This window comes from Dermacentor silvarum, chromosome 1 (genome assembly GCF_013339745.2).
Source record: "Dermacentor silvarum isolate Dsil-2018 chromosome 1, BIME_Dsil_1.4, whole genome shotgun sequence".
NCBI lineage: Eukaryota > Metazoa > Arthropoda > Arachnida > Ixodida > Ixodidae > Dermacentor > Dermacentor silvarum.
The window spans coordinates 88,911,014-88,934,446 of NC_051154.1; the positions used below are offsets into that span (position 1 = coordinate 88,911,014).

At 45.8% G+C, this 23,433-nt stretch overlaps 1 protein-coding gene across 1 annotated transcript; it reads right to left on the minus strand.

Moving 5' to 3' along the window:
• Positions 1–822: 822 nt before the first annotated feature.
• Positions 823–19,913, minus strand: LOC119450033 (pro-corazonin-like). The gene is made up of 4 exons (XM_037713387.2): positions 19,820–19,913; positions 7,582–7,766; positions 3,701–3,779; positions 823–989 (listed from the first exon to the last, which is right to left on the minus strand). The coding sequence occupies exons 2-4, from the start codon at positions 7,762–7,764 to the stop codon at positions 985–987; spliced, it is 267 nt and encodes an 88-aa protein (XP_037569315.1). The 5' UTR covers positions 7,765–7,766; positions 19,820–19,913; the 3' UTR covers positions 823–984.
• Positions 19,914–23,433: the final 3,520 nt, after the last annotated feature.

Genomic DNA, 23,433 nt, shown 5'->3' on the forward strand with positions numbered 1-23,433 from the left:
TCTGGCGCCATCTCCTAGCCATTGTCGCCACAGAGCCCGTCTTGCGCGGCACTACGCTTTGTTTCACAGGCCTACCTTCCTCCTCCCCTCCTTGCGCTCTCTTCGCTATCGCCATCTTTCATACCCGCTGTGTTCCGCGTTCGCTCTTTCATTCTTCGCTGTGCTCGTTCGTTGGGTTACGCCGACGTCGACGCTCGCCGCAGGAACGGGCGTCTAAGAGCTGCGTTCTAAAAAGCTATAAGCAGAGACCCTGCGCAAATGAAAATATTGCATGATTTGCAGTGCATTTATCTGCACTGCACATTTCTCCAAATAATGTCGGCGCCGGTCATCATTCAAATTAAAACTAAATGCTACTGTACATTCTAAGGCTTGTCTGTTGCACATGGTTTCATCACGAGAGCCGCGTCTACGTTTTCCGTGTCATTATACAAGCAAACTGTTTGCACACGCTGTTTGCGCAAAGACGACTGCGCCACTATTAGTTGGGCAAACTGCCTCTCAGAAAAGCTAGCTTTACAATTATGAAAAGCGTGAAATTAAATTATGAGAAGCAGGGCTGTCGACAGTGAAGCATGATCGTGCTTGAGACGAGTGCAGGTTTCATAAATTTGTCCCAAGCACAGCTCTCAATGAAAATGACAGCCTAAAACTTCATAACGGTCACATTAAATGGCTCGTTTCAATGGCCATCGCTTACTACTAGAGCTGCCGAAGAAGTAACATTCTAGAGCGAGCTGTAAACAGATACAGATGCAGAGGAAGAAGTCACTGGGGAGGTAAATGATGAGAAGGTCGCTGCTCCTGATATTTTGTATTTTTCAAGCAGACTTATACGGCCATGGATCGGTATTCGGTCGTGAGCGTTTATTACGCGTGAATGATATGACAGGCAAGGAAAGTGCAAGCAGCGAATCATCAAAGTACAAAGTTGTAATCTCCGTCTCGTTTGTGTCCTCAAGGAACTTGTGCTGCTGCCTCTTCTCAGTCTGGGGAGAAGAAAGAAAGAAACACACATCAGTGAGCTCAATCAAGAAGTACAAAGGGATATCTGATAAAACTGACATTTGTAAGATGCGTTAAAAAAGCCAAATTGGAAATCCTTTCATTCGTGACAGCTGTTTGTGATCGGCCGGCAACCCCAGCTAAATATATGTCGGCTAACAATTTCGTTTAAAGCATGTTCTTACGCACCGCTTTAGCGTTTGTATCGCTTCCTGAACACGCGGACCAAGGCCTCGTATTCACGAAGCAACTCTACCACTAGCGTTGTTAGTAAGAAGATATCCCATCCGATCTTGCTGCTACGGGCGAGCGCGCACAGCCAACTGTAACCAGTTGACGTACTAGAAGGTTTTTGACTTTTTTTTTCCAGCCAAGTCAAATTTATTTCAAAAGTAATGTTGTAGATACATGGTAAAAGAAATTACTGCAGGAGGTCCCAGAGTTTAGGAAAAACTGACAGGGGGACCTCCTATGATTACACAAATACGGTAATTATACAAAGCAAGCAAGGAGTAATAGAAGTGCGGACATGTGAGAAATATAAATAATAATTATTAGGTAATTTGACTATATCTAACAAAAGAATTAGGTACACACGATAACGGTAATACTAAGTAATTAAGCACAAGCATGTGAAGGAAGCAGTATAATAACAAACAGTAAAAAAAGTAATCAGCTTGACAAAACAGACATAACTCAATTCATTGTCTAAAACATCAATTAGCTATACAAAAAGAACAGTAATAAAAAGTAAAAAATACGTGATGACAGTTCATTAGGACATTGGAGTGAGTCGCTCAGTTCCCTGACAAAATATTTTTGGTGTGCGCGGAAAATGACTGAACACTGCCCGATAATTTTATTTCGAAGAAATGAATTCTATATTATTAATTATATATAGCTCTAAACTTGCCTTAGTTCTACGGCAGGCAAACGAAGATTATTGCTCTGGGAAAACTGGGTATAATTATTGTTAGTAATGCGTTCAGGATTAATACATTCAATGTAAATCTGCGTGATGGGCCTATATGCATAGTTTCTGACGAAATTTTTGTCATAGCTGAAGAATGTTTTTCGAAACAGCGATCTACACGACAAATCAAACGAGCAGAAAGTCATTAGTCTGGTGGCTTGATTCTTAAGGCACTACAGATGTTCAATATGCGTTAAAAAATTATGCGGGTTTTACGTGCCAAAACCACGATCTGATTATGAGGCACGCCGTAGTGGGAGACTCTGGATTAATTTTGACCACCTGGGGTTGTTTAACATGCACCTAAATCTATGTACACTCGTGTTTTTGCATTTCGCCCCCATCGAAATGCGGCCGCCGTGGCCGGGATTCGATCCCACGACCACGTGCTTAGTAGCGCAACACCAAAGCCACTAAAATATGCGTTAAATACGTGTTGGGCTGAGATGATACACATTACGAAGGACGGCTATGAATGTAAGCAAAATACAAACGGTGTGAGGTTGGAAATAAGTTAGTGTCTCGATAATAATGTGAATGCTAAATGCAACCTTTTTCATAAGCGAATGAGCTTGTGCATGGAATTTTAGTTCAGTATCTAAGATGAGGCCAAGAACCCGTGCTTCATTCGGCATTGGAATGATGCACTCACCAATTTTAACAGAAGGTGAGACGTCGATTTAAATTCTTGGGGAATGGAACACCGTGAATGTTGCTTTATGAGCAGCTGGTTATGTTTTGCACCATAAAATATTATTGTTTATGTCGGTGTTAAGTTTAGACTGGAGCGTGGCAACTGTTTTGCTGATGCAAAGATTGTCATGTCATCAGCATATAGGATACACTTGGTCACACTATAAGAACAGTAGATAAGTCATTAATAATCAGAAAAAAATAAAAGTGGGCCTAAAATTGATCCCTGGGGGACTCCTAAGTTACTGAGCTTGGATGATAAGAGATTACCTTTAACTTGTACCATCTGATAACGGTTACTCGGGTAGTTTCTGATATAAAGCTTAGAGTAGGACCAGATATGCCAAATGGTTCAAATTTAACAAGCAGTATGTGATGGTTTGTAGTATCAGATACTTTCATCAGATCGATAAATACAGATACCAAATTTAGGAATATGTCAATAGCTTGCTTAATTTCTTCAGTTAAGGTAATAAGCGCCAGTTATGCAGAATATCCTTGACGAAATCCGAATTACCAAGGAGACAAAAGCTTATATTATCAAGTAACGCATTAAACAAGTGGGGAATAGCTTTTAAATCATTTTACCAAGGAAAGGAAGGATACAAATTGGCCTATTATTCCATATCGAAGTATAATCACCTTTCTGAAGAACAGGAACTATTCTGACGTCCTTTAAGACAGCTTGGAAACTATTTGTACTATTTGTACTATTTGTAAAAGAACTATTTGTAAATGAGTAGGGATAAAACCGACGATATATCCCTCGAAATTAACTATATACTCTAGAATGATCAGTATGGTTTAAACCATCGCTTGTAGTCTTCAAAGATGTGATGACTTAAACTTCGGCTGCAGTCGTCGGATTTGACATCAAATAGCAGCGGTGCGCACGACAGCAGCATCGAGCCGAAATGATATCGTCAATTGCAATCTGGGAACTTCGTATGAAACACGGAGTCACAATTGACTTACTAATTAAAAAATATACGACTGGTTGCAGTATCTATAGCATCGTAACACACGTACATTCTTGCTCGTCCTCACTGCGGTCCAGGGTTCTAAACAGGTGGCCCAGTCGCTCCAGCACCACTCGATCCTTCGGGGCCTGCGATCATGATAAGCAGCAATAGGTATCGCGACACTGTGTACGGACGCCATCACACAGCTTCCGCTAACAACTCGTTACCAGCTAAATAACCAGTGCACGCATTCATAAAGCACTTTGTACGCGAGAGCGGTTCGTAAGAACAGGCGCCGCCTAATCGTGCCCAGTGACGGCAGCAAGCCAGCCGCACGAAGTTGTTACGAAAAATAGCTTTTTTTTTTTTTTTTTGCGGTAGCAATTATACGGACTCTCGAGGCGCATTGCACTATCCTGCAATCGACGGCGCATGTGTGGCCCGCGAGTGTGGGTTAGAAGGCCCCCAGAGACGCGCAGTGCATTCGGTCTCAGGGCTTGTGTTCACGAAACTTGTCTTTCGTAAGTGCCGTCTGCGATTGGTCATCCCCGCGACGATCATCTACAACGTGATCGTCTTCCTATCATCACTGACAGACGCCGAAACGCAGACCAATAAGGAAGCGCCGTTACGTAAGAGATGTTTTTGTGAATACGGGCCAAGAGCTCGAGTCAAATTTACTGAACGAATTTTGTTTTTTACTTAGTGAAGATCTGTAACACTCTAATAAAAAAAACTGAATAAATTGTGTGCTTTGGCTAAGAGAAGAGCCTTGTGACGAATTGAAAGTGTGATCGAAGTGTTACATACATATTAACATGCATTAGCACGCATTAACACGCATCGTATGCGCGCTTCTTCTAACTATAGTATACGCTCAATCAGCATTGCGCAAATCAACTCCTTGGAGTCAATAACGATAGGCGATATTTGTTTTGCATTCTTCGATTTATTCTGAAATCAGAGCCCGTGTTCACGAAGCCGTCCGACCACCAGAGCGATTCGCGAAAGGAAAAGCACCAGCTAACTGTGATAACGAACATAAAATTACCGAAGACAGCTGGCCAATACCTCAAGGTTCTTACGAACTTAAAACCCCTCTGCATTCTGCTGCATGAGGCCGAATTCACAAAACCTTTTTTTCGTAAGAAATGCTTGTCATTCGTCTGTCGCCTTGGCTGTTCTGATTGGCCTACAGCTGTTTTAGAAGAATCAACCTACCATTTGAACTCCTTTGTGAATATGGGCCCTAAAGTTTACTTTACCGGTATCTGAAATTCTTGCTATATGTTTTCGTGTGTCTCGTAAGATGTAAAACAGCAGTGGCTCTACCCTTAAGTATACTCAACTGTTCGAGAAGTATACGTTATATCTCAACAAATAAGAAGCAATAATGAAAGGTGAAAAGGCATGCTGCTAGGCTATTCGCTTAGCAGCGTCATATCTTTTTTCGTGTTTCTTGTCACTCTGTAAGCACGTACATCGTGGTTGTTTGCGGCCTCAAACATGGCTCACATTTATGAGCCATGTGGGGCTGCATTGGGATGGGCCACGTCCGAGCGTTCGAAGTTAGATTTTGCAAACAGAATCACACACTCCAAGCAAAGACACGCAAACGCACGCGCGTTCGCACAATAGCACGAAAGCGTACACAAAGAGCACACTTTGAGTCTATTGTTTAAGCGTACTTCCACAGGAATCCATACGTGCGTCTGGTTATTTCGTCTAAGCCCTGACGTTGATTAAAAGGCAGCTTAGTTGACTCACAGACTTCTACTTGTGTACCAGCTCAGAGCGGGACAGCAAACTTGGTTAAGCGCCACAGAACGGGCAAACGTGACCACGAACACACGGTTGGCGCACGTCGACTTGCGGTTTCAAGCGGGGTCGGCCCGCGAACAATATTAGTTTCTCTCCAACCGCGTTCTGGCCACAAAATTGCCAGAAAGCAAGGGGAGAGAGAGAAGTGACTTTATTTGCACCCATCAAATAGGTGACGGGGTAAAGCGGAAAAAAGTTTTGTGGCCAGAAGGCAGACTTATATGATATGACATGGGCTTGTAAGCTAAATAGCATTATTGCCAAATAAATCAGCCAACGTGGGAGGGCTGGGGGACGGCCCTGTCCGGCTCGGATCTCGAGGAGTAACGAGCCCTCGTCGAAAGAGCACGGCCAACGGCTCGTGCCAACGGTGTCCCGCGGACTAGGGACCCGACCAGTCTTTCCGTAACCCAAAGACCTTTCTGGCTTTTAATAAAAAAATTCATGATCATCATCATCGTCTCTGACCGCTGATGGCGTCAGAAATGACAATTTTTCGGAAGCGTTCCTACTTGATTAAAGGCCATTTACCTCAAACAATCACTTTAACCCAAAGCTAATGGTGTTTTCTTCTGGTCAATCTGGAGCAGGCTCGCGCTTTCTACTGATCGCTTTGGATCGACTCTCTCTGCGTCTTTTCCTCGTCACAATCACTTGTTATGCCACGAAGGCGCGGATTCGTGCATAAAAAGGACGAGAAGCACACGTCATTTCCGTCTTGTAAAAATCGGTACGCAACATTGTGCCCGCTGTAAGACAGCGACTTTGGTTGCCATGTAAAATTACAGAGCGGAAGTTGGGCACCATTTTTGTAACCGGTTTGTGTGACAGGTACGCAACAACTACCGGTATGATCTCCCGCGAAGCATTTTTGTTCTCCGCTGGCGGATTCGGATTGATGAAATCTGAGTGTTCGCTCAAGGATTTTGTCGGCCGCTCCAGATCGACCAACATAAAACACCATAACAGGGAAGTGCTTGGCATTTATTTTACATAACCAGTATCACTGCCAACTTCGATTGTCTTACGATTTACAACCGCAGCAATTTGGGGCTGTTGGTATACCATGGTAGAGTACACTCGAACCATGGTGAAAGATTTGAATAGAGCAAGGACGAGGGAAGAAATTGATTGATATGATTTTTTTTACACTACAGCAAAAATTTTAAGGTCAGACGTGAACCTGCAGTGCAGCAACACTTGGAGACAAAGACAAGACAAACTGAAACGCATTCTTTTTCTATTACATTACTGCAAATGCGTTCCACAAGCGGAGAAGCAAATGAACCATTCTGACAGTGTGAAGGCGCGCCGTCCGAAATCAGGTGCCGGCGCGGCCACTACTAGCCGGAACGCGGGAGCTTGTGGCATGGCTCCGTGGGACGCCCCACCACCGGCACCTCATAAAGACTTGCGGCGCAAGCGCAATCAAAGCGATTGGCGAAAAGCCCGGCGAGTCGTCTACCAAGACTTCACGAGGCGTCGGTGGTCGCCCTCCGCGGAGCGCTGCCACAGGCTCCCATGTTCGGGCTATAGCAGTGGCCGCGCCTGTGGATCTCCAATGAAGCAATTAGGATATGCTTTTGCATCGCAGTGGAAAGCGTTAAGCTTCCTATTCAGCGCGTACCTTGCTCAGTTTGCACCACAACCCGTTTCAAATTATTTCACATTGTTCAGTTTTCTCTCTCTCTCTCTCTCTCTCTTTATGAGCGCTTTGTAAACGAGTCTTCCAGTTTCAGTACTATCCGTATTTTATATTTGGGACCATATAATGATTATTCTATTATTTTTTTATTATTTTTGCCCGTCATAATTAGCTCGCACGAAGTCCCGCCGCGCTAGGATCGGCCACTCGGCAGGACGGATAGTAATAAATAAATAGAAAAGGAGGAAAAGGAATCTTCCCAAACCACGGCCCCTGCCTACCTTGTCAATACAGTAGGTGAGTCAACATGAACTGATTGCACAAGCTTCGTCCACCTATATAATAATCGCCCATTAAAGCATATTGTAACTGCAGTATCCATAACTTCCATGAACCAATATGTACACCTGCCTCTTAGGTTAAAACAAAACCTTTAATTTTCGCGGATACTATGTGTGCAGGACTGCACGATGTACACTCACAAATTTGGAAAGGAACTCTTCCAGCAAGCGGTGCTCGACCGTGACACGGCTCGGACCGGCCACGATGGCTCCATCCCTTCGCTTGCCGTTGGTCCAGCCTCGGCTGTACTGGAACGTCTGGCAGGAGGCGATCATCACCAGGCAGACAAGCAGCACTCCGCAAGTCGCAACGGTGCGGCTCATGGCTGCAGGCGCCCAGGCACTCAGTGAAACTTTCCGCGAAAAACATTATCCGAGAGTTGCATGTGACGTTGTCATATGTCCTCATGAAAACTCGCGCCTTGATGTCTTTAGACAAAAAGAAGTGGGGTCCTAGGTTGATGAGCATGAAGCTTCAAGTGCCGGTTCGAGCATTACGCTCGAGTGCGACAAGAGAGCTTGAAAGCGTTTGCCACAACCATTCGGTACCTGCACTTTCGAAGCCGAGACCACCTCAAGAGTCATTGCAACGAAGAAAAGCATAAAAAACGCCTGTGTGTCGGCCACGATAATCATCATGTCGTAAAGGCCAGGGGACAAATTCACTAAGCTTTCGATTTGTAATAACGCTTTGTCACTGACCGGCCGCGTTGATGAATGATATTTTCGTCAGCACCATCACCCGGCACCTGTTCTAAAGAACTGCTCTAGCGTACGAGCTTTTTTTGTGAATGCGGGTCGAACACCAGGCAATAAGCAAACACTCCAAATCAAAATTTTGTCAATATGGGCACTGGATCTAAATTTGCAAAGCTATCACTCTGTAAAAACACGGTTTACCATTAGCCTACCGCGTTTATGCTCGCGATCGGGACTGGCCGGCGGCTGCTCCCTATACAGTACGAACGGCTTTGTGAATCCAGACCCAGATTCCATGAGCTTGCACAACATTTAGAATGAAATGGAACATCGTAGTCGCGACATTTCCCACATTCCCGTCGCACGCAGTTCGTAGCTTCAAAGGCTGCTCAAGCAAATGGCAGTCCCCACACTAGAAGTATACTAGTAGTCACATGCAACCGACCGGTACTGCGACATAAGTGCGAGCTCCCTGTGGGCGTTTCACACGCGTCGTACAACAAAGGCCGTGGTGCTTTGTGCAGTGAATTGGCGCAGACGCCGTTCTTTGTCACTCTTCGACTACTCTCACCTCTTCGCGACGAGCATAGAAGCGAAAGGCGCTTGCTTTTTTTCCTTCTTCGTACAGCGCGCACAAAGAGAACACACAAAAGAAAGAATGGCACACGTACGCAGGGCTGACTCAGAACTAAAAGATTTACTGGCACTACACGTGATAAAATAACATGTTCAGTTAAACATTTCAAATAAAAGAACGAAGAAAGCAAACGAGAATTCACATATTCAGCAGTAATCTACAGTCATGTCGGTTAGCAGAGACGACACTGGACGATGAAAACAAGGAGGAGGGGGCTGGGGGAGGCAAAAAAACAAAACAAAAGGTTACCAAGGCTTGCCAGCACATTGCGATTACATTCTTTGAAGCAGCACAAAAAATATATTAATAAAAACAGCATAACAGCATAACAGGTACACAAAAATACTTGACGGCTCAATGCCAGGAAAGATCATGATAAGGATCGTGCGGGGAGAAAATAAGTTTCTTTTTGCGAGAGAGAAATTGAGGGTGTGCCGACACGTAAGTTTCCAGCGTGCGAAATTTCCACGGCTTCAACAATTTTTCTCGTCAACTGGTAATCTTTGCCTGCCAATGACAGAACACTGTGCGGACATGGCTCGCAATCACAATCGCGACAATGTATACCAATATATCAACTAACAGCATTGGAAACATTGCAATCGCGTTCTTTTAACGACCATTCAAGCATCACCCCGTTAGTCTCGCTTATATATTCCCGCATGAAAGTGGCAAAGAGTACACAGCACCATCTGCCACAGGCGACAAACATCTTGCGATGCTTCTTGTCACAACCTGCTTTACCCGGGCTGCCCAGATTTACCTGCCTATACAAATGCGTGACAATTTTTGTGGGGCTGGAAAAACGCCCATTACATTTCCCCGCCTCCATATCTTTATTCTGTGAGGAATACCCTGCATGTATGATCCCATGGTAATCTTTCCTTGCTTCCTTTGGACTTCAGTAATCTCATTTTGGAGTGAGTGACGATTCTTTAAATCCCTGATCAGAGATTCCGCAACGGAGACTAGCACGTGGGTCGGAAAACCAGCAGCCACGAGGCGAACGGTAAACATGGAAGGCAATAGTATGGTGCGACAGCACTTTTGCAGTGCATACGATAGCCCTTGTCAGTACATTCGAATGCGTGGAATCAAACTGTATTAAGGGCTTGTTCCCACGCAGTTCGCATTTCCAGCAAATATGCTTTTGAGCGAGTGAAAATCTCTTTTGAGCGAGTGAGACCTGACTGAACTTTCCAGAGGCACTTTTTTCAATACATCCAGGGGCCTCAAGCATTCTCCGAATAGCCCTTCTATATCCGGTAGCAGAAGTTCGGGCTCTACTGTTTCCATTTTCACCGGCATCAGGTAATCAACAAATTACCAACTCCCGAAACGTCTCTGTGTTATTTTCACCTTTACATGGTCAGTGACCGCAATTTCTTCATCATAATGTTGCCTGAACAGACGAACTTTCATCGAACTCCTGACTAAACCAGATCACAATCATGTACAAGCTGAAAACCTTGCAGATGGTCAACTAGAGTTCTGTCCAGGCTGGCGAGGGACAAATCGCTGAGAACAGGCACTGTGCAGGATCCATTATGCGCAGACCTTGCGTTTTCAAGTACTGTAGGTTTGCAAGTAAATTGGCTTTACGGTAACCCAACTGCCATAAAGTTGGTTTAGTCCTTCTGTATTTAAAAAAAATGTGGTGGCGTGGAGCAGGGGTAGAACGCCGGGCCTCTAACCTGAAGGTCGTAAGTTCGAATCCTCCTCCAGCCCACTACATTTTAAGGATTGGAGTGGCGCCTGACACCGGCAAAACAAAAAAATGCCGAGAGCCAGTGGGACTATACTAGGCCAGCTGCAATCAAATTAGGAAGGCCCACTAAGCTTCAAAAGACACTCCCTCACCAGAACAGGAATTAGCCTCCCTGCTGCAGTATTCGGCCACTATGGCACTACAGAGCTCCCTCATGACTCGTGCAAATAACCCATGGTCCTCAGTCCCCAGCGGCTGCGGAACTCCTGACCTAGGCGGGACCTGCGACGCGGCAGAGGGTGCGACGAATCTCTGGATCCGGACAGGCCGCCACTGGAAAGTGAACCTGCCAACGTTTAGCACGAGAACCCTCTCGAGCGAGGCTAGCTTAGCAGGGCTCTTAGAGGAATTACCAGGTATTGCATGGGATATTATTGGCTTTAGTGACGTGAGAAGGACTGGTGAGGCTTATACAGTGCTGCGCCCGAACAGATAGTGTCGGAATTTGTCATCCACGCTCCACACCAGTGTCAGACATTCCAGCTGATTGGAGTGATAGCGGCGCTCGGTGTCGGAGAGTTTTCGGCTGACATAAGCAACATTGATGAATTCCACAGCATTAATGAGAGGGTAGCAGTCGTCGTAATAAAGCTGAATAGGAGGCATAGAAAGAAGGTTGTACAAGCCTACGCCCCCCTCTCCAGTCACGATGATGAAGAAATAGAACAGTTTTATGAAGATGTTGAATTAGCAATGACAAAGATGCAAACTCAGTATATTGTAGTCATGGGCGACTTCAATGCAAAAGTGGGGGAAAAGCAGGCTGGCGAGCAAGCAATTGGCAACTACGGTATCGATTCTAGGAACACTAGAGAAAAGATGTTGGTAGAATTCGCGGAAAGGAATAGACTCCGAATAATGAATACCTTCTTCAGGAAGCGCAGTAACAGTAAGTGGACATGGAAATGCCCTAATGGAGAAAAAAGAAATGAAATAGATTTCGAACTTTCTGCCGATTCCAGCATAGTACAGGATGTAGAAGTGTTAGGCAGGGTAAATGACAATGAGCAGGTCATGGCTGCTCGACGTACTCGCTCGACGAAAGCTTCTTGTCCCGCCAGGGTATCGCCGGTCAGCTGTACCTCCCACCGCTCAAATGACGTGTTAGGCATCTTTAAATGTGCAGGTTTGCCCCCGCACCCCCACGAGATGTGAAAGAGTGTAGGGCGTGTGTCGCCGCACCAGGGGCAGGTGCCGCGATATGTTTGTGGGTATATTTTGCTGTATCTGTAGGTTTGGGAATGTGTTTGTTTGGATGAGTCTGAGGGCTATTGCATCTTCAGTGCTGAGCTTTTTGTGAGGGGGAGGATAAATCCTGCGATTGAGTCGCTGCATCTTGAGTCGGTCGTAGTAATTAATTGGCAGGGGCACGAAGGTAAAGGGTGGGTATTGATGAGACGATTGGTTTTGCCCCGCTCGGTTGATCGAGAAATAGAAAATATTTTGAGTGCTTTTCAAAGCCCACCATTTGACATTAAGCATCAACTGCCAAAGGAACTTGTTCGGAGAGATCCAAAAATTTGCAAGAGAAGAAATGTACCTCCAGCAATTTTTTTTTGCTCTAAAAAGAAAGCAAGAAAGAAAAAGAAGAGATTACCAATAAAGCGCGTCTGTTTCCGCGTTCCAGTGTGACATGTCTGTTTGCCTTGTGCTGCTGCTATACAGGGTGATCATTTTTACGTCTTACGGAATTTTCAAATGTAGCTTGTTGCAGATAACATAATTATAGTTCTTGAGCTGGATTACTCAGAGAGGCGGACAATGCTTGCACGAGAACTAATTTTAAAAATTCGCTAATTGACTTCATCATTAATTACTTTATGGCACATATTGCAATTTACGAATTGTAGTCGGTGGGCTTACAGGACGAATCCACTTGAAATTAATTTCCGAGATGACACAGTTTCGATACATTATTTCATAAAGTGTGGGACGAAATACATAGGCGTTCCAGGTACTTTTGTGCTTCAGTGCATAGAAGAGCGTTTTTTTTTTTTTTTTTTTTTTTTTTTATGTCGCAATTTCGCCCGAAAGGCGAAGCATCGTTTGCGATAGCAAATTAGTAGAGAGCTATATGAAGCAAGGATAGTAGTTTAATGGTCCGTATAAAGCTGTAAACATTCGTTTGCTAACTAATAGATAAGCACGGTGTCACGCGCGCACAGGTAGACATGAACACATCTCGCTCGATGACCGCGGAAACTAGCTGTGAAAACGCCAGAGTGAGAAAGCGCGCCAGCAGCAGTGAGCAAATTGACCATCGCGCTGTTTCTCGTCTCGCTTCAACGCGAACTAAACGTCGAAAGTAGTAGTAGTAGTAGTAGTAGTAGTAGTAGTAGTAGTAGTAGTAGTAGTAGTAGTAGTAGTAGTAGTAGTAAACGTTTATTCCATGAAGAGGATTGAAGGATGAGTGGTTGGGGCTCTCAGTCCAGGGCTCCATTGGCCTTAGCTGCTCACCGGGCTTGGTCGAGGAGACCCAGTTGTCTCTCCCGTTCCGTGCTAGCAAGCTAGGTCTCCCCACTGCCTGTTTCTGGTATTTGTCCCAGTTTGGGGGAATTTATATTTGGGGGCCGCGAACTGTATTCCCACGTAATGTGGGCAAGAGTAGGCCGCTCTCCACACCACGGGCAGATATCCGCGTATTGTGTGGGGCTTAGTATGGTGTTGGCGGTACGATTCGTGTACGTGTTCGTTTCTAGTCGGCGCCAGTCACGAGCCTGTTCCCCGGTAAGGTCCGGTTGCGGATTACTATATTTTTGGCGGTCACGTCGTTGTTGTCCAAGACGTCACGTGAGTTTCTTAGAGGTTCGTCGATAGGACTCGTCGGCGCTCGGATGTGAAATGCGTGAGCTAGCCGATCCAACCTTTCGTTTCCCTCCAGTCCCGTGTGCTCTGGGCACCACACGATGGCATGATGTTCTTGTAAAGCATGTCCCAAAATGTTTAAGCCCGCCTTGGGGATGTTTCCAATTAAATAGAGGCAGCAGGCTACTTGGGAGTCTGTGAGTATACCAAGGCTGACTCTCCTCTCCGGTCTTTATCCTTGATGGCTAGGGCGATTACTACTGCCTCTGCCGTACTGGCTGATATTGCTTTGGTAGAGGCTTGTCATGAGTAAGACGCCGGAGGCGAAATAAAAGAAGACAAGGACGATGTGATCGAAGCGTTCCGAACGGCGGGAGCGCGCGAGGCGCGTGAGCCGAGCTGTGATCGGGGGAGAGGCATGGCTGAGCGAGCATTATCGACGTGGTTCCGGGCCAGGAAGGTCGCATCGCCAGCTCCGCTCTGGCGACGGGAGACTTGGGGGTCTGGCCGAGTCCGTGACGTTGGCCGTCCATGGTGTGGCCGTCGACCTCGGCAAGTTCGAGTGAGGCTCCTGGACCGGCTGCAGCCTCTCACGGCAGGACCGGGCACCCCAGAAAGGACCCCTCTTCCACGGCAGACCGGCCCGTTCGATGGTCCCCGGAACGCCACGTCGGCACTCGGGAAAGAAGCTGGACGGAAGCGGCGGCCGAGCACGTCGCTAGGCCTAACCCGTCACCTCTCCCGGCCACGTCAGCAACAGCGACCGGGTCAAACAGGCTCCGAAGATGAGCGGGTGAACGTACCGACTGCAAGGCAGCCACGACTATGCAACAGTCGGCGAAAAGCAACGACTTTAAGAAAGGCCCAATGAGATCCCCGCCGGGAGAAGACGAGCAACGAGGACGAACTCCGTAAGAACGACTTTCTTGCATCGCCACAACAGTAGGCCAGTGATGCCAGACTTTGGGGTAGGAAGGGCCTAGGACTAACGGAGGCGAAGTTAAGGATATTTATTGATTCATTAGGTTGTACATTTGTTGGCATTTATTTATTCATTGTGTTTTAGTTCAGTGTGTAGCTTGATTTTCGGTTTGAGGCTTTTTGGTTTTGAGTTCGCGTGTAAATAAAATCTGTTTGCTGTGTTGCCATGCGTCTTCCCTCTCCATCTCTCATAACACCCGCACGCCTCCGAGATCGGTGACGCAAAACACATCACAAGGCTGTCATGGTCGATCGTTGGCTTACAGCCACTAGGCAGTATCTGTTATTTTGTATTTTAGCTACATCCGTGTAGATCGTTCCGGGATGCGAGCCGAAGCACTTTTGTAGATTCTTATCCCTTGTCTGCCTTCTAGGTTCATGATATTTAGGTTTATGTTTTTAGGCATCGGAGAAGCTATTATTCAATTCCGTATTTCCCGGAGCATTGGGGTGGTTTCCTCGTTCAGGTACTGGGGTCGTAGGAGATACCCTAAGCGCTCGAGCAGGGCCCTGCGTGTTGTGGTGGTACTGAGTCTTTCCCTCTGAGATATTATCACCACGGCTGCGTGCTCTTCGTATGTGTTGTACAAACCTAGGGCCTCCAGTCGATCTGTGGCGGTATTTTTAGGTAGTTCCAGGGTGGTTTTGTACGCTGTGCGTATCAGGATGTCGATGGCTCGCATTTCAGTGTCTGTAGGGTGCTGGTAAGATAGGCTGTAGGTCACCCTGATGATTATGAAAGCTTGCATCAATCTCATCGTTTCGTCCTCTTTAAAGCTCTTTCCGTGGGAGATTACCATGTGTATCATCAAGGCCACCTGTTGTACTGTAGATTTAAGCAAGAGTAGGGTGTGATCTACTCTACTGTTACTTTGTAACCGTAGGCCCAGAATTCGCAGTTTTTGCACTTCCCGTATTGGTTGGCCTTAGAGCGTTAGCCGGATCTCTGGTTCTGGACGTGTGTATTTTGCTTCGATTCGAATAAATTCCGATTTCTCCGGCGCGCAGCACATGCCCGACATGTCTGTGAAGGCTTCGACTTGGTTTATTGCCTCCTGTAGGGTGTTTTTCTTATGCCCACTTGAGCCTGTCGAGACCCATAAGGTAATATAGTCAGCGTACACTGCGTGACCTAGATCTGGTATTGTCTCCAGGGGCAGAGCGAGCCTGCGCATTCCGATGTTAAATAGCAGAGGCGACAAGATGGCACCCTGCGGGATGCCTCTGCGTGGTACCAGTATTTCTTCGGATCAGAGTGAGTCGACACTTATGGTGGCCGTGCGCTCTTGCAAAAAAGATCGTATGTAGGCGTAACTTTTCTCGCCAAAACTTAATTCTTGCAGCTCTTCCAGTACGAGCTGGTGCGATATGGTATTTATTTATTTATTTATTTATTTATTTATTTATTTATTTATTTATTTATTTATTTATTTATTTATTTATTTATTTATTTATTTATTTATTTATTTATTTATTTATTTATTTATTTATTTATTTATTTCAGGAGTACTGCCGACACATCTCACATGGGGCCTTAGGCAGGAGTGGGTCATGACTCATAAAACAAAAACAGATTTGAAAACAAAGAGATACAATTCTAGAAGCGCAACAGGAAAATTTGGCAAAGCAAGTCTACAAAGTAGGTACTATGGAGAACATGATTCATCCACGAGTACATGAAATTGAAACACTAGAAACTCGAACACTAGAAATTAAACAATTCAATAGCCTTACGCGTTCACGCACAAAAACAGGGCAGAATAACGGCAACAGACATCTCTTGAAAAACATCTCTGCAACGAGTGAACATACCATAAACAGCGCAAGATCAACTTACAAAACATGACGCCTTTCGAACACCGAAAGATACACATGACGCCAAGCAAATATTTTTAGCACACTGAAAAAGTACTGGAGAACAAAACTTAAATTGAAGCGTAGTGCGCGCGCGCGCGTGCGTTAAGCGAGGCCGGATAGGGGGACGGGGCGCATGTACGACGAAGTAAGGTCAAGCGGATTGTTGTCGCAGCTTTGCCATGACCGACTCAACAGTAGTGCAGTTTACTATATCAGCAGAAAAAGCATTCCATTCAGTAACGGTGCGCGGAAAAAAAAGAATTTTTAAAAGCTCGTGTCTTGCAAGAATACTCCCTCAGCTTTTTTGGGTGCTCGGATCACGTGGATTGACGATTAAAGGATTCTATGTACGTGTCCTTGTTTATGCGCAGCTTGTCATGATAAAGTAAAAACATGTATTTTAAGCGATCATGCTATCTTGTCTGCAATGTATGCAGGTTAGCGTTATTTAGAAGTGTGGTGGAGAACGCTTTCTTAAGGTCTAACGCTACCACTACGAAGCTGCCGGCACTCGGCGCATGCACTTTGTACACATCGCAGTCGCTTTGAAGATGAGGTCCGCGCGGACGCGTGGGCGCCCGCGCGGACGCGCTATGAGCAGCAGCCGACGGAACAGAACGCAACCCCCCCCCCCTCCCTCCCTCTCCGTCGCCTCGCCCCCGTGCCTCGCGCGCGAAAGAAGACAGCGCGCTTCCTGCCTGCCTTCCTCCCTCGCGTGCACTACATTAAGCCGCGATTACCGGCTCACCCTCGTACGATTTCACTCGCACACACAGCGTACGGCACGCGGCGACAACTTCATCGCCGTTGGACTTTATACGGAGCCTCACGGCGACGGCGGCGACGACGGTAACGCCGACGACAGAAATGCGCTTGGAGTGTCCATATAAATGCTATCGCAATAAAAGTGGAACAGTGCACTTTGATGGTGAGTTTGATGCGCATATCTCCAAACCGATGTCATTCTGAAAATTCATTCCAAATGGATACGCCTTGCAAGGTCCCCGGCTACAATTCGTAAATTGCAATTATGTGCAGTAAAGTAATTAATTCCGATGATAATTAGGGGATTTTTGTTAATTAGTTGAGTATGTGTTTCGATTTTCCATGCAAGTAATGTCCGCCTCTCTCAAGGACTATACAATTATGTTACCTGCAACAGGCTATTTTTAAAAATTCCTAAAACTTAAGAATGATCACCCTGTATAGAAGGCAGTTTATTTATTATTGATTTTTGATTTTACTTAAAATTGCTTTTCAATAATGTCACTTCGCGTACACACGTTCCAACGTGCGTTGGGTGCAAGTGTCTATTTGTGTTCACAACGTGCCTGAAAAATGTTTTTGTGACCAAAATAAATATCTCCGGTCCACGGATTCTGAAATATTAACTTTAGTAACATTTAACTTTCTTTAAAATTACAGCGATTATAGTCAATACCTAGATAGCTATTTCCATTTCCCTCCAGGTAATGTGCTAAATAAGCGATTGTACTATAATCATTGGAATATATTTGCACGTGAAAAAAGTGCGCATAACAAAAGCATTTCGCCTTGTAACCCATAACCATACAACACAAGTGTACTAGAAGATGCATAAAAACGAATAGCAGATTTTCAAAAAGCGCGCAAAGCCACATAAATTCAGTTTTTTGAATAAAAAACACTTTTTTTTCTAATGAGCGCCTCCCCATAAAGCGGCCCTGGATACCCTGCAGCACCATGAATTATTACTTTCATAAGGGACCCCACTCCTTCATAACATTTTGTGTCCCACAATTAACCACCACTGGCAAGTTTTGTAGACTTAGACCCGTATTCACGAAAAGCTCTTACGCTAGAAATGTTCGTAAGAGCAAATGCCAGCCAATGCTGATGCTCGGAATATTTGCGAAGTCGGCTGGCCGATGGCAAAGAGCACTTATGAACGTAAAGCTTTGTGAACGCGAGCCCTGGGGCCGTATTCACAAAACTTTCCGTTCGTAAGTGCTATTTGCCATTGGCCAGCCAACTTCGCTAATATACCCAGCATACACATTGGCTGGCATTTGTTCTTACGAATATTTCTAGCGTAAGAGATTTTTTTTGTGTATGTGAATACGAGTCGAGAGGCCAAATTCACAAAACTTTTTCTTCGTAATAAGTCTTTGTAATTGGTCGTTTGCCTTCGCTAATAATACGTCCAACGTCACGATTGGGTGGCACCTGTTGTTAGCAACCACTCTGGTGTGAGAACATTTTGTAAATACCCGCCGTGGTTGCTCAGTGGCTATGGTGTTGGGCTGCTGAGCACGAGGTCGCGGGATCGCATCCCGGCCACGGCGGCCGCATTTCGATGGGGGCGAAATGCGAAAACACCCGTGTACTTAGATTTAGGTGCACGTTAAAGAACCCCAGGTGGTCCAAATTTCCGGAGTCCCCCACTACGGCGTGCCTCATAATCAGAACTGGTTTTGTCACGTAAAACCCCATAATTTAATTTTTTTAACATTTTGTAAATACGGACACAGCGTCCATATTCCCAAAAAAGCTATTATACACTAGAATTGTTCGTAAGAGAAAATTGCAGCCAATCCTGATGCTGGACATACTATTGGCAAAGGTGGCCGTCCAATGGCAAATAACACTTACGAAGGAAAAGTTTTGTGAATTCGGCCCCAGGTGAGCAGAGAACATTTGCAAAAGCATCGGCGAAAGACAACACAGGCGCCGTGTGGATGTGTTACACAACCAACTGAGTACTGCCGGCGCTATTCAATGTACTTACAATGACGAAAGCAGAGGAAAAAAAAAGTGCGTGTTCATAAGGCAAGTTGTACGCTTGAGCAGTTCGTAACAACAGGCGCAGGCCTAACGTGATAGCCTACATAATATCAGTTAAGGATATGGACCCATATTCCCGAAAATGTTCTTACGCTAAACCTGTTCGTGTAAGAGCAGCTGCCAGCCAATTAAGATGTGTAATTAGCAAAGGCATCCGAGAGCACTTACAAACGAAAAGTTTTGTGAATTCGATCTCAAAGGCATCGCTTGGAGTCAAGTGTTGCAGGAACACCAATGTCCGATTACTAACAGCGCTTGGCAGATAAAGCCAAACCTCATTGGAATGACAAACGTGCTTTCTAAATCAATCAGTAAGGTAATCTGTTTTAGCTGTGCTGAAAGTGTGTCATGCAGGGCGTTGCTCATGCTAGTAAGTGATGTTCGTTGTGCAAATCGTCCTCACCGCCCAGGCCCACCACAACGAGGAAATTTGTTTCAACTTTGATAAGTTATCGTGCACATGTGCATGTTGAACATATGGCACCTCTTTCTTTCGCGCACAAATTTTCAGTATTCTTCCTCGTTTAGGGCTAGGGACCGTATTCACAATAACAATTCTTACGCTAGAACTGTTCGTAAGAGCAGGTGCAACCCAATGTGATTGCTTGACGTATTATAGACGGCCGGACAGCCAATGGCAAACAGCACTCACAAACAAAAAGCTTTGTGAACTCATGCACAGGTCAGACAACATATGTGCATTTATTGCTTAACTATTTCGTTTTTGCTGCCGTAAATGTATGTATGGAGACCTGCAACAGCCCTTGAATCACGAGTAGTTAACGTAACAGTTCAAGGTGAGCCCTTACCTCTGGAGTGGTGGTGTGCAAGCGATACCCAGCAGGCGACCCTTACGAAAGGCACAGTGCACGCCGTTTGTGTGCTAGTTCTGGTCTCTCGATCGCCGACGTGACTGCCTTTTATACATCTGGGGCTCAGGCCGCTGTTGGGACCTCGGTGGTCTGACGGAGCATGGGTGAGGGAAAAATCGTCCCCCACCGCTTCGCCAAGGCGACTTCTTCGTAGGCGACAATCAAAGTGAAAAGCAATCCACCTAGAACCGTGCTGACGCACGCCCTCGTCCACTCGCCCTTTCCCTTACACTGCTGGCACACGAGTTCATTAGAATGCTCGACGGAAAAAGTTGGAGAAGCGTCGTCCCAGAAGCGAGACATCTTATCGCTTCCCGCGCAAAAGGGTATAAGAGGGAGGCGCACTGCGTGCCTCCTGTCTAAGGCTTTGAAATCCCTGCTTGATTAATTATTCAAGACGACAGCGGCCTGGGTAGGCAAACCGCCGCCGCCGTCACCGCGGCCGGACAGGCGCGAGTAACGCGCTCTGACGGCTCTCCTACTCGGCAGTCGCAGCAGTGCCATTTTCATCGCCTCTGCCTCAGGGCCGCCGCTCCCCGTGACTGCCGCCAGCGCTCTTTCAAGATTGCCCTTGCGCGCGCTTGAAAAGGCACGTCCGAGCCTTCGAAAGGGGAGCAGAAGCTGCAAATATTCACATCGGCTGGCATTGAGCAAGTCGATCTCTTTGTGGCGTACGCTGAGACTGTAACAACCGCAGCGCGCAGATATATTCTGTGCACGAGGTTCAAGCGGCTCCTTCGCATTTTTTGTCATATATGTAGCAGCGAAATATACGACCTAATTCCCTACCCTTCCCCCCTCTCTACGTTGAAAATAAAGACACTAATAATGCGAGAAATATCAAAGCGATTACTAAATATCAGTAGATATATCTAGAGCAACTCATCAGTAAAAAATACGTCATCTCGTCGCTCCCACACATTATGGACAAGCCACCAGCTATGTACTGCAGGCTGATGAACACTAGAGATTACAATGGCATGGGTCATCTAAATGTTCTCCTCGTGTTGCCTTTTCATATAGCTCGCATTTGCGGCAAAAAAAAAAAAAAGATGCGTGTACAGAACCAGACCACTTCTTGGGCGCTGATGAGGCCGAGCGCGCAATAAACCGGTTATCTGAAAAGCTCACACGTTTCAGCGCTCCTGAGCAAACTCTTGACGAAGGAAAGCGTGTCCATGCTTTCACGGCTGTCATGTGGCCACAAGCTGGTCTCATATTGCGCTCGTCACTCGGAAGTGACCAGAGGCCCGGCTGCAAAAATGCGGCCCACTTAACCCTGATGAGCCAAAATGCGAGGCCACTGCGTCTAATGGAATTAAAAAAATGCCGGCAGGCAAGACGCATAGATGAGCAGTTGTCCCGATCCCCTCGCCTCTGAGGCCCTGATTCGGTGAAATGAACCCGATGCAGGGAAAGTTACTCATCGGTGGCTTTTGATGAAGGCCCACTTAAGCGTGGCTCATATGCACTCCCACGCATATCCCCTTGCTCCACGTGACAGTAACAACGCGCGAGCAACTCAATTGAACTTCACCTTTTTACACACAAAAAAAAATGCCCCCTTGTGGGTGGGTTGGTTATCGAAACACCTTCTGGACCCTTACTTTTTCTGAAATTACGGAAATGGGTGTATTCGTTAGCAGAACGCTCTTACTGCACCTTTGCACTGTCGGAAAGCTATAAGAGTATTGAAGGCCCACTTAAGCGTGGCTCATCTGCGCTCCCACGCATATCTCCTTGCTCCACATGACAGTAACAACGCGCGAGCAACTCAATTGTACTTCACCTTTTTACACACAAAAACAAAATGCCCCCTTGTGGGTGGGTTGGTTATCGAAACACCTTCTGGACCCTTACTTTTTCTGAAATTACGGAAATGGGTGTATTATAGAGTATTATGTGCGAAACATACACCTTAACGGAGTTTAGGGTGCTTTGACTCTTAAACTTTTCAAGCAAGTAAAAAGCTGTAAGAGCTTTTTTTTTTTTTTCTTTTTCCAGCGGTTGTGCCAAGTTCTTGTTTGAGCGTGTCATATAGTCACAGTAGGCTATGGATGTCATCCTGCCGCTTTCTGCATTTTATTTCCTATCTTGCCTTTCGCTATGTTCCACTGGCTTCGTTTAAATTCTTTCAGCTCGGTGCTGGTTTATAGATCTGCTGACATGTGTCAGTCAATCATAACGCGTCTGGCACATGGTCTTTCTGGCGTAGCATCGGCGGAGGCGCAATATTTTGCGCAGCAAGTCTTGCACTGTTTCATTCAGCATCGGTTGTAGTAAACATTTGCAGGTGCTTGCGGACGAATCTCCTATACCGATAAGAAGAGCACATTAATTGTGGAGATGGCGCTCCGTAGTCGTAAAGTGGGGAGACACGACCATTTTCTCCTCCTCATTCCTATCATATACCTTTCAGGTATTACGGCCAGCTTTGGTTGGATCATTTTACCTTAACTGATGCTGATTTATCGATAAGCGGCCGCGCGAGTAATAAACTTCACAGCCGCTATACTGGGGGACAACTTGGCAGTGAAGCGAACGCTAGAGGGGGCGGAGCTTCTGCACAATCATGTTACTCCGCCAAGTAGTGCGGCAGCTAGCAGCTTCTTTCGGTGCCAGTTTCCGTTTTCTTTACACGCTGTGTACGCCCGTAGCCCGTCTCCACAACCTCCGATATAGCCCTGGATGTTTATTAAATTTGACGAAACATTGATTTTAACGTTGAAAATGCACTTAACTAATCTCATATGTTTGTGAGAATACGTTCTCGCCAAAGGTTTGTTTATCAGATATATCTACAAACTCGCCCCTTAGCTGGATTGTCCGCGAGCCTGCACCCTGTTTACTGTAGAGAACAGGTTAGATAATTAATGACAATTACCCAATTAAATATCAGTAACGAAAAAATTACTGGCGGCTACTCCACTGCACTGGAAACAATAAGCACGAGGTTTGCTTCGCGTAACGCAATTGCTTTTTTTTAAATCTTAATCCATGATAGTTGAGACACCCTATATATATATATATTAAGAAGCCAACAATGACAAGAAGGACAGCATAGGGGAAATTAATTGTACTTACTAGTTGCATTAAAGAAATGAAAGTGGACGAAAAAACAACTTGCCGCAGGTAGGGTACGATCCCACGTCTTCGCATTACGCGTGCACCGCTCTTACCAATTGAGCTACCGCGGCGCCGTCTTCCCATCCACTTTCTGGGCTATTTATGTTTTTACTACTAGAATTAACCCTGGGAGTATGTATACTCTGAGGCAAGGTTTAGGCAGTCAAACTCTTTTTTTTTATTATTGATATGATATGAGGAGATGTGATGGCAGTCTTCTCGCTAAATCAGCCATGACGCAGTTAAAAAGAAAAGGGCTGAGTACACTTCCCTGTGGTACTCCCTGCTTGACAACATGTTCAGCACTCTTTCCTTCACTCGTCTGAACAAATATCTTGCGTCCTGATAAAAATTCAGAAATCCATCGCAAGGGCCTGCCGGACATTCCGAGTTCTAACATACTTAGCAGAACATGAACGTGACTA

Coding starts and splice junctions, on each gene's coding strand:
- LOC119450033 (XM_037713387.2), bottom strand. CDS start 7,764: ATGAGCCGCACCGTTGCGACTTGCGGAGTGCTGCTTGTCTGCCTGGTG. Junction 3,780..7,581: donor AAGAGTTCCTTTCCAAATTT/GTGAGTGTACAT, acceptor TCATGATCGCAG/GCCCCGAAGGATCGAGTGGT.